The 12,381-nt window shown below is 37.3% G+C and overlaps 1 protein-coding gene across 1 annotated transcript in view; it reads right to left on the reverse strand.

The window, feature by feature from the left end:
* Window positions 1-12,381, reverse strand: part of HAT1 (histone acetyltransferase 1) — a 44,566-nt gene that overhangs the window by 14,429 nt on the left and 17,756 nt on the right. Inside the window, exons 5-9 of the mRNA XM_019553686.1 lie at window positions 5,758-5,937; window positions 5,389-5,510; window positions 4,784-4,888; window positions 4,295-4,401; window positions 829-980 (exon numbers count right to left, since the gene is read on the reverse strand). Coding sequence (XP_019409231.1) covers window positions 829-980; window positions 4,295-4,401; window positions 4,784-4,888; window positions 5,389-5,510; window positions 5,758-5,937 — 666 coding nt within the window. The remainder of the gene's footprint in view (window positions 1-828; window positions 981-4,294; window positions 4,402-4,783; window positions 4,889-5,388; window positions 5,511-5,757; window positions 5,938-12,381) is intronic.

The following is a 12,381-nucleotide window of genomic DNA, read 5'->3' on the forward strand; positions in this document are numbered from 1 at the left end:
ACCTGAACCTGTTCAGCCTTCACAAGAGAAGGCTGAGGGAGGACCTGGTGAATGTCTATAAACTCACTTGGGGGGACCAGAAGGGTTTGGGAGAGACCTTGTTTCCCCTAGCGCCCCCTGGCATAACAAGGAATAATGGCCACAAGTTGTTGGAGAGGAGGTTTAGATTAGACATCCATAACAATAACCTCACAGTCAGTGTGGCTAGGATCTGGAACCAACTTCCAAAGGAAGTGGTGCTGGCTCCTACCCTGGGGGTCTTTAAAAGGAGGCTTGATGCCTACCTGACTGGAATCATTTGAGCCCAGTTTTTTCTCCTGCCCAGGTGGGGGGGTCAGACTTGAAGATCTACAAGGTCCCTTCTGACCCTACTTCTATGATTCTATGAGCTGTTTGCGGCTCCATCTCCCACTCTGCCCCAGCCCCACTCCCTCCCTTGCCATAGGGGCCTCGAACTACACCCCCCACCACACACACCCCTTCCCTCCCTTCCCCCACAACAGACTTACTAGCTGAAGGCCGCTCTCTACGCTGCCTGGCTGCATATCGGAATCAGCGGATACGGCTTGTTAAAAATTGGCCATTGGTATCGGCCCAAAAATTCTCTATCAGTACACCCCTAAGTAATGATAAATATATAGAGGTATTTATAAGAATGGCACATTTTAAAAAAACATAATAAGCTAGAAGTTTCACTTCCAAACACGTTCAGAAACTTTTTCCCATGTAAGCAAAGAGATCAGAAGAATTTCAAGAGCTGGTGCTTGTGAAGATCTCCAAATAGCAGACAGATTAGGTCTGAGTATATCCATACAGATTTTAAAGTACCTTATTTATTTTCAGTTTTTGTTGAGCCTCTGTTACCATTTCTTGACTGAACCCTTGCATTAACTTCTCTGGGGAAAAGCAAGGAAGATTTTGGCACAGCTTCACAAGTACAAAGTCCCTGAGTTTCACATAGTTTTCAGATGGATCTTCAGCTGGAAAGAACAGAGAATGGTACAGTTAATTGTCAACATTATACAATCTGTTCTTCCCAGGTATCTCTTTATCAGAACCTGGGAAGCACTCTGAAAAAAGTAACAAACAAGATACTTAACACACAAAGCATTATAAATGCAATATAAAACTATTATAAACACTATCTCTATATATACGGTATACGGGGGTGTGTCTGTGTGTGTGTGTCTGTGTGTGTGTGTCTGTGTGTGTGTGTGTCTGTGTGTGTGTGGGGCCACTGCCACTTCTTCACTCATCCCCTTTTTCGGGTGAATCTGGGGTTGGGGAGTGGCTAGGGCAAACAGCAGGCTCAGGAGCCAAGTAAAAACAGGGGCTCCAGCCAGACCCTGCTCTGAATGCATTGTGCATGTGGCATTCAACAAAAGTGGTGGGGTGGTGACCGTGTTGCCACACCTCCTTTAATTTGTCTTTGAGGTATGGTAAGACACCAGCACAGTTGTGTCAGAAGCTTTTAATGAAACAAAACCAAACAATAAACAAACAAGATTAACACAAAAAAAGAGTGGAAGCAAGGCTATTATTTAAAGGAGGCATACAGAAAGAATAGCACAACACACAAACAAAATCAGAAGCTGAGGAGCAAAATGAGTTAAAATTTACAAGGAATGAAAAAACATATTAGAAACAAGGTGAATAAAAATGTAAAGCTCGTTAGTTAACAGGGTGAAATAACATGAACAAAAAGCAGCCAAAATATTCAATGTCTTTTTTGCTTTATTCTTCACAAAAAAGGTTAAATATTTTCATTAACAATTTAGATAATAGAACATAGTACATATATACAACCTGCCAAAGATATTCACTTGGGACAATGTTGTGAATACTTTACAGGACAGCCTTGGAATTCAAAATCTTTATAAATTAGACAAACAGACCAAAAATGAAATTCAGTTTTAAACTTCAAGTTAACTCAATTTTGCTCAGAGTAATGTAACTAATTTCAGTTCTGGAGAACAGAAGTAGGAAGAAAACAAAACATTAAATCAGCTACAACAAAGCCGAGAGAGTCATTTATGCAGACTTATTACCACCTAACACTACATTGCAAGAAATACTGGCCTTGGAAGCTACTACTGCTTTCTTGCAATTTTACAGACAGGTTTCTGACAAAATACCCAAAAGAAATGTTGAGCTAGTTTTCAAAGCCTTTCATCTTTTCATTCTTCGTCATTAACTTATGGAATTCAGTAGTATGGGCAGAGTCATACAGTAGCAGGGTTTTTAGAGGGCAGATAAGTGTTTGATTGTTAATATTTATGGTTTAAAAGGAACAACCTGCATGGTACTAGGGTTGTTTTTTCTTCACCTATGCAGCACTGAACAACTGACTACTTATTTCAGAAGAGAGACGGTTTACAACTATTACTCATAACCTAATCTTGTACAGTGAACCTGATGATCCCATCCCGTAGAAAAGTCAGAAGAATATACATCCACCACAATTAGCTTATAATAAAAATGAAACAGAAGACTAATTTTTAAATGGAAAGTAGGGGTGGGATTGCCAACTCAGAGCAAGAAAGACAGGCAAACAGCTTCTCTAATGGGCACTCTCAAGTCACATTTTGCTTACAGGATGAGTTCCGAATTACAAGTTTGTCTCAGGGTCTTGTGTTTGGAACTAAAAGTAGGAACAAACCATTCAGAGAAAATGCCAAGACCAAGTAAGTATCTTGGCACATGTTAGCTGCTTCCAACTAACAATTTAATAAATCTCTGTTACCTCACATCTCAGTAAGCCTAAAATTTAACCACTTTATAATCTTCAGTGCCATCTAACTTTCATAATTTTCTGCCTACATCATGCCTATTCAACTCAATTTTGCTCAAAAGGTGCCAATGGAAAAAGGACGAAAAGCTAAATTCAGAGCTCCCTACCCTTTGAACTCCTGCTGTTTCCTACATAGTTTTCTAGCAGATTACTCCACTGGGCAACTGAAAATCTGTTTTGTAACAGTTTGACTGCTTAAGAAAACATGCACTAACTACACAGTGTGCTGAAAATAAACTAGTCACCTGCCTTCCACACCCCAATTCCTTATCATATGCAACACTGTGCTCTTTTTAAATTACGTGCATCATAATAATAATAATAATAATAATAATAATAATAATAATAATAATAATAATAATAATAATAATAATAATAGTAATCAGGTTTACAGAATCCCATGGAAGGTTTTGTAGTACGATACAATAATTAGAAGCCACAGCATTTACTGTTAATAATAAATAACATCTGGGTATATATTCTGTGTTATAAAGCAGCTAAAAGTCTGCAATGGTTTTCTGAGGATCCAAAAAACTGAACTGACACTCAGATCTGTTGAGATCATAGGATTAATACCAATATGTGTAGTATTAGTATTAAGCCTATGATATTCTATGGTACAAAGGACATCTTTTAACCAAAAAAGTAGTCATTTCCCTCCCTCCTCAAAATATCAATCATGAATGTATTAAGACAGTATCTAAAATAGCATGAAGCACAATTCGAATTCACATTTTTCTCACTCTTCTTTATCATAATATGCATTAAGATCAAGGCTTTAGACATGTCTACTCTGTGGTCTCACATACAAAGTCTTTTCCATATTATAGGCACTATATATACACGTTTCTTCATATTCTTCTTTCCTCCCATCTTCAGATCTATATGTATATTTATAATTCGACTGGAAGATGGGAGGGAAGAAGAATATGAAGGAAAGTGTATATAGTGCCTATAATAAATAAATAAATCAACACACATATATGCACATACACACACAGAAGCTATTTCTCTGATATCATTCAGACATTCATTTTAGTATCTATTTTGCTGGGATCCCAAACCTCTGTACTGTGCCTGGTGGATGAAAAGCTCTGGCCTTTAGGCCAACACTGATATCTTAATTCAATATATTTTCTGATTTGCAATTTTGACTAAAAAGAGGAAGCTCAACAAGGAGTTTAAGAAAGCTCAATCTTTTGGTAAATTCAGCTGTGTACCTCACAATCAAATGGCTAATTAACTGGTAATCCTTTCATGCCAGGGACTGGACTTTCCTGGTGTGCTGTTCTCTATAAGTAAAGGATTTAAGGAGTTACATTATATACAGTTCTTCTGTAAAACAGGGGACTATTAACTCTGAACAGAGCTGAAGCTAAATCTTCAAAAGGCCATTTAATTTTGACACAAAATTAATTCTAACACAAAAGTAGGCTAACTGGCAATTAATGCTCACATTTTTTTTAATTCAGTTCACATCTTTAATAAAAAAGATTTATATACCCGTTATATCAAGCACTGTAGGAGAAGACATATAGTATCTGTGAACAGTTTCAAGAAGTTGAGCACCATGGCCTTCTCCTTGGAATGGAGGCAATATCAGCATCTGACTACAGACAGACAGACAGAAAGGAATTAGCCTGTTTAATTTAAAAAAAGCACTACTAACAAAGTGCACAACTTCAGTATTATTTGAACAACAAGAGTAAATAACTTTAAAAGCATTTTATTTTGCATTAAACATCATTTACACTGATTTCTAAGCTGAAAATAAAACAACTTTTTATAAAGTCTTAAAATTGCTAAAATATTCAAAACTAGTTTGAGGTTCCACACTGCTTCTAGGAGGAACAATGATATAAATCAGTGCATAGCCTGCTAATAATGGGGATTTTTTTAAACAAATCAACACCATTATAAACAAGTATTGGGAACTTCAGCAGTTCCCTCTTCTGAAATAAAAGACAAGGCACGTGTTACGCCGCCAATTACCTTACACGTGGCCGGGTTTTGTCTGGATACACATAGTAATTATAGACTGTCATGTAGCCTACGGTCGCAAAGAGCGTAGCTCCATCCTTATTATACTTCTCAAATCTGCAGATAAAACAGAAAGCCAAGCAGGTCAATTACAGTCGCGCTCCCATGCAGTGTCCATTTTCTTTTCCATTCTCCAACTGAATTTTCAGTGTCAGCAAGCTACTCTGTGAGGGCCCAATGGGTACACCTGCTATGTTCTGAATGTACAATTCACTTAATTGGTGTGCAGCAACTTGGATAAATCAGGCCTCTTTACAGCACTTCAGCGCACTTGCCTATTATAAAAATGAATAGGTGGCAAGTAAAAGAAAACACAGGCAAAGCTCATTTTACTGTTTAAGCCTACATTCAGGGCTATAACGGACAACAGCATTTAATTCAGCTCTATTCTCAAGGTCTCCCAAAGCATAATGGAGGAAAACTCAAGCCTGATAAACAATGGTTTTTCTTTCCTGGGAAAAATATCATTATACTGCCCCAATAATTGGCCAGCCATAATTAAAATGCAGGCTTTGTGGAGGTAATAAGGTCCACTGTTGCTTTAGAACTGTACTTACACTAGAAAGTAGTTCCATCTTTCATCATCCACGTCAATAAAGCTAGCAGTTTCAATAAACCACATCAAGAACGTCTGAAGCCTTTCATGATAGTCTCGAAAGCCTGGACATGTCATGTCAGCCTAGGGAAAAAGCCAGGAGAAGTCAGGTGAAACTCATCACTGAGGTAAGAGAAGAAAGCCTGAAGAACGTAATTAAATACTCCAGTAAGAAAGTATTTAAAAGCAGAATATTCTGATTTAACTATACATACTGAAAAAAGGAGGAGCTGGTAAAGTACTGATGTTCATATGCTCCAGTTGAAAATACACTACAAAAATAAATTCCTGCAACATCTGTACAAAAGAAGCAATTCTGTTTCTGTCATACCTTGTATATCTGATATGTTATATCCTCACCCGCTTCCACATTATGAACAGAGTATGTATGAAGCAATGTTCCAAAGGGCTTGAAATTGACCTCTTTTTCCAGCAAAGACACAAAGTCATCCGTGTTTGTGCAAAACCCAGGAGGAATGATTTCTCTAATTTTACTTTCCACATCATCTGCCTAAATAAATAAACAAACAAACAAATAAATAAAAGATGGAGAGGAGTTGGCAGAGGGAAGAAAAAAGCCTGCATTTCTTATATAGCAAAGACAATACAATTCTATGCGGGGGGAGAATCGCACAAAGTGCTGTGGCCTGCCAGCAATTTTAGAAGTACATAGTCTTAGGCTGAGGAGATTCAAGCACCTATTACTGCTCAACAGTGACTCCTCTGGCTGATGAAGGGCCTGCAGTAAAAGGCTTCAAAGACGAGCTAATCCAGCCACTGTTTGCCAGAAAAACAGTAACTAAAATTTATGCCTGTAGGTAATGGTGGAAAATGAGGAAAGACTGGATGTGTTAAAAGGAAAAGTCTTGTAAGCTGTTACTTTGTAAAAAAAAAAAAAAAAAAAATTTAATAGAACATTTTTTATGTCTATTCTGGTAGGTAAGATATTATACTGGCCATACTAACAAACATGAGGTATGAATAAGAGGGAGGCTATGAATTTAGAGTCCCAGCAAAACTTTCAACTTTTCTATCTGCCACTGCATGTTGGATGTGATGTGATTACTTCTCAAAATAAAATGCAACTTTGCTCTTCCTTAGGACTCTCCTTAACTGCCAAATCTTTGAGGCTGCACTGACTGCAGCCTCATGGAAGAATCGATCATGCTGCCCAGGCCATGTAATGAGAGTCAGCAAGACACACGAGGAAGATCGTAACTGATTAAAAATTGCAGCCCCAGATTCAAGGAGTGGCAAGCTCACACCCATCTAGAGGACCAACCACAAATATATTACAAATGCAAAAGATGACAGCTTGCTTCCAGGCCAAAGTATTTTCTAAAATTAAATCTGAAAGAAAATAATGCCGAAAGGGAACAGGGCAATTTTCTGCAGACCAAGAGATGGGGAGAAGCAAGATTTGACAGCAAAATTAAAATCAGAGATTAAAATTACCCTTGTTAAATAGCCACAAAATGTTACAGACTATCAGCTGAGTAGACTTCATAATCCTTTTCAGACACCAAAAAGACCACTTGATTGAATACATTTACTACTTCTTTTAAACCATGAATATTTGATGAAGTTTCACAATAACGTATTACTGCTTCTCACCAGGCAATAAAACTTAATGAATTGGTCTCAACTTAACAAAACGTTACTCCTCAATACAACCCCTAAAAGCCTGACATTACATTCAACAAAATGAGCTTACATTCAATTCAAACTTTCCTCTAGACAATGAACCCAGGTTTTTACTTAATGGAGTTTGCCGTGAGTTCAGCTGTAATGTTTGTATTGTATCTATTTCCACAAGGACTGACACAAGAACACTTTGTGCTAACTTACTAAGCAGCTCTTTCACACCGTTTACATGCATGATGGGTATTAGTTCTAAACCAAGACCCTTGCTACTTAGCATTCAAAACAGGGAAATTAAGATGCTTAGGACAAAATACACTACAAAAGGCTAATACAACATGCAACTAATTCCTGTCCTTTCAACCATTGTTCCCTAAGTAGAAGCAATGCACCTGCAAATGAATAGCACTTTATCATCATTCAGTTACATTTTTAGGATAGGGAAGGATGGATGGAGTTCAGCACAAACAAGTTTTATTCTTCATGGTTTGGTACTACCAACATTTATATTTTACTTGCTTTATTTTTATAAAAAGATCTGTTAGGTTCCTAAACAAAGTATTGTAGAGCTATATGTTAACTGCTTAATTTAAATACATATATTAGACTTTACTTCCATTTCATTCTCAAAACAAAGAAGATGCATTTATTAGAACCTGTTCTGTTCTCTCTAAAGTAGTAGCTGATAAATATTTTCCACTACACTTGCTGATTTAATTGAACAATAGATTCAGTTGAATAATAGGTTCCAAATACAATCAGGCTTATTTTTACAAGAATCAATGCAATGTAGTAACTAACAAAAGGAACAATCATATTAAGAATTTATGCATTTGCTTACAGGGTGTCAGCATTATTTTTCACAATCATTTTTATTTAGCCATATACGTGTGCATAAGTGTCTCCATGCATGTGTGTGCATGCACATGTATATGTACTGAGTAAGAGTGCTTAAATCTGCAATAGCTGATAAAAAAAAGTAATGGAAAACTATAAACCACTTAACTCACACTGTACGTAACGCATCCAGAAGAGATGCAAGTACCACACGAACCAACAGGTATATGCCAATTTATTTTGCTAAAAATAAGCATGTTCAGGAGAGTGTGGTTACTTTCACATACTGTACAGAATAAGAGTAGCAATGATGTTTATCCAGCTAAACTAGTGGTGATGAGGAGACACTACAAAACCTTCCCTACTGAAATTGTTTTGGAGATGACACACCAAACTGCCTGAATGTGATGGGTAACCAATGTGGTATCCCTCACCAACTCACACCAGAGTGGGAGAAAGGGAAAGTTATGGAAAAACCTCATACCTATAAAGGCTTTGTTTTGTTTGCAGAAGCAAAAGAACAGGCAATGTTGTATAAAAAGTGTGTGAACAAATATGTATATTTTCATCTACCAAGACTAAAGTTGAATGGGTTTTTCCCCACTTTCTGGCATCATTAGTACAATGAAAGAAGTTGCATTCCCCACACCGCTTTAGGAGTTAATGGGGTTGCCACCTTTTAAAAGAAGAACCTAGAATCCTTAATTTGGATGCTGGCAGATGCATCAAAAGTCCTGATTTTCAATTATTCTGATTTATTATATTTGAATACAAACTGCTAGAATGTTCTGGATTATTTAGGTCCAGGATTACATGCATACTGTTAGTAATGTACACCTACATACTTATCAATTTTTATTTGATCCCTTTATGCCAGGCTTCACAATCTACCTTGGTACTTTCCAAACAATCCAGAAGAGCTGCTTATGCTTTAAGGTGCTCATAAACTAAAGAATTAACTGATCAAATGTTATTTCTCTTACTGTGGACTTGTTTTACAGAACAGTAGTAAGAAAATTATTTCCACAATCTACATTTATAGACAATATACATACACAATTTTCACAATATACATCTTTCTACTAAAACTGAAAGGAGGCCAATTTGGAGGCCTCCTCACTGCCATTCAGGAAATTTGGATCTAATTCCTAAACTTAATATTGTTCCTTGCACTAGGAAGGATGCTCACTCTTTAAACTGCCTGAAGTAGGCAGGGCAAATAGAGCTATAAGCACTAACAGAGCAGTAGGTCCACACTAACTTTGCTGTCATGCTTTCAGTTTTGCATCATATTCACACCAGACCTATATATAATGATACAAGTGCATAACCCCTCAAACAGTTGCTTCTGGGGAATTTTGAAATGTTTGTGAAGTCAGAGGAACTAGAAGAAAAAGTGCCAAATCCCTACCAATTTTTAGGCTCTGAACCCTCATCATTCCTCCAAGAGCAATTTCTGCTGGAATTTACAGAAAAGAACTGGAAAGGCAAGTGCTATGTGGTAGCACAGTGAACATGGGATAGTTGTGTCCCTACCCTACAAGCCCAGAAGCATATAAACTTTACTAGTAGTGAAGGCCTTAGTGGACTAGAGCAGGTTCTTTCTTGAATATTTACAAAAAGTGACCAGGCAACAGGCATGATGCCAGATTATTTTTAATTCTCAATTTTCCACAGAGAATCTATTCCTAAAGGAGCTCCCAACATAATTCTGGATGATTAAGCATAACCACTTTCACCATGACCAGATTTCCAGATGAATCAAGATCTCTTTGAGATTAAACAATAACTGCAAATTAAAAGTCTGTGTGCTTTTAGTGACTGAAACAAAGGGTGCATTAGGGTGTACAGCTGTACATCCTTAACGCAGTGTTGTGCAGAGATACCCGAGCTAACTCGGGTATTGGAAGTAAACCTGTGTTAACACAGCCATTTTACTATGGGTACCCAATCTAGGTTGGGTACCAGTACAATGCACTGCATACTCAATAATGGTTATGATTCAGTTTGCAACAACAGTTCAGCCAACCAATTAACAATAACGTATAATACATACAGACATCAAGGATAGTATGTTCAAAGAACAAGAATGAAGCAACCTATGCACAGCTAGACAGAAATCATTACAAGCTATATATATTAGTACACTTTATAATAAGTAGGCTTCCTACATACTACATAACTTTGTGTTTGACATCTTCTGTATTAGATCTGAATATAATTAGTTGTCTTCCTTTATGTGATGGACGTACCCCATAGGGATATGTTTTGTGGTACTGATGGGCAGCTGCTGTTATGAAGTTCCTACATGTAGCTGACATACTACTTCAAAAGAGGCTTTTTTACAACTTGATACTTCTTTTGCTTTTTAAATACATATTTCTCTCGCTTTAGCAATTATTTGCATTCATTTTTGATAAGGGAATACATGGAATGGTAGTATTAAGTAAGAGTATGCCTAGTGTTAAAATTACACAGCTTTTTTCATTAAATTTATTAAATGCTGGAGATTATAGGTCAGCTGCAAAGGGAAAACAAGATAACATTTATGGAACAAAGAGCAAAGATCATCTTAGAGGACAGTAAATGCTACACGCAGATTTTATGTAAAGGAATAGAATATTGTAGGGAATAGCTGGGAGCAATCTGGAAAGCAACAGCCAGTCTAATATGTAACATTCAGATGTAAACAGAACTGGGAAGCAGCAGCAAAGCTACCCTTAAAAGCAATTTAAAAAACAGGCTCTACCCATTATTTAAAGTTAGTTCACTACCAATGCTAGAATGAGGTACCATTCACAAGAGAGGGCACAGATGCCGGGCTCCTGAGGCTGGTCGTCGTCCTTCACTGAGTTTTGAATACAAGCATGGACAGGCCAGCTTGGGGCACACTTTATGTATAGGGCAGGGGTTAGAAACCTGGTTTGAGTGATTTTTTTTCCCCAGCCCATGAATCCAAGATGTTAGCAACAATCTGGATGCAGGATGAACGGGCGGTAGTGCAATGTTACAAGTGTCAGCCTGGTTTTGGACCAAGCTGAGTTAATTCAGCCCACTGCTGCTAAAAAACTGCCAACCCCTGATACAGGGTCCTGGCTCCCAAAGTCCAGGAATACCAGAACCCCATTTTTTGGCTTAATTATGTGTTTAGCCTTGTGATTGTGAAAAAGGTTTTAAAGTCATGTGGTTTTAACAAATTTAAAGAAGTTAATGCAGTGACATTTCCTGAATCTGTCAACAGACTCTAAAAGAGGCCATAGCAGGCAGCCACTGTAACAAGGGAGGAGGGTAGCTTAGCTCTGCACCTACTGGCAAAACAGATAAAAACCCTGTTTGAGGGGGGGCTTGGGTTTTGGAAAAGGAATAATGGGATATCGGTAACTTGCTGGATTTTGCAAAACTGAACCTCATTGGTCATGTTTGTCTGACCATCTTGCTACATGGAGCAGACTGAAGATGGAAGTGGCAGTTCTATCCAAGTAACCATCCATTCCTAGGATAAAAAATATTAACCACCGCACACAGTAAATTGCACAGATCTTAATATATCATTTTTAATGTGCTTATTAAGCAGTAAAATTAAATTTTAATTTTGGCAAATTTAAAGGTCATCATTGGGCATGTAAACTGATATCCTGTTATGATAATAGCTACTGTGTCAGTGACTACATAAACACATTCAAAATTGGGGAGAATTCTCCCAATTTAGTTTTCTTGTTAGAAAAACTTATTCAGAAACATTATGTACTATGCATGAACATTCACTCTCCTGGGTGTGGTTTAACCCTGGTTGTTCCCAGATTGTTTTTCTCTTGGGAGAAAAAGCCTGTGATACTTTTGGTTTCTCTTGGGAAAGCAGTGACTCTCCCAGGAGAAACTGAATATTTGTATGAGGCCAGTATTTTTGCAAAGTCAAGCAGATAATTGCTATGCTGGTTACGCACTGTTCGTATTTTTGGAAGTTTTCTTCACAACCATAAAAGCTAGCAGTGCTTTAAAAAAAATGAAAAATGATATTCAAGGAAACAAGAGTGCCAGAGACAATAGAAAAGAATTATTTTCTACTAAAAATATTTGTGTTAACGTATTAACAGTGACAAGATGACCACAGGGCCATTGTGACACATTTCTCTAGTTTAGACAAGACTAGGAGCATAAGAGTAGGAAGGAGGGCACCTTCATACTAAATGATGGCCTGGTAGCAACATAAGAGCAATTCCTTCAGACAATTAGTCAACTTGCAGCCAGAAGAAAACAGTAGATAAAACCAAGTTGAGGTTTTCAAGTAAGAAAGTTAGAGCAAATCATCAGATACTAAAAGGAATAAGCATAAACAAATTATCTGACCCTGGAGACATGGAAAGAAGCTTTTTGTTTGTATGTCAGTTAGGATGAAGACAGAAGGTTGTTGAAGTGTTGGAATATTTTTGCATTCTGCCACTCTTCTGAAATTACATTTTAAAGTGAAGGACTAGAT

Source organism: Crocodylus porosus, unplaced genomic scaffold (genome assembly GCF_001723895.1).
Source record: "Crocodylus porosus isolate Cpor-Errol unplaced genomic scaffold, CroPor_comp1, whole genome shotgun sequence".
Lineage (NCBI taxonomy): Eukaryota > Metazoa > Chordata > Crocodylia > Crocodylidae > Crocodylus > Crocodylus porosus.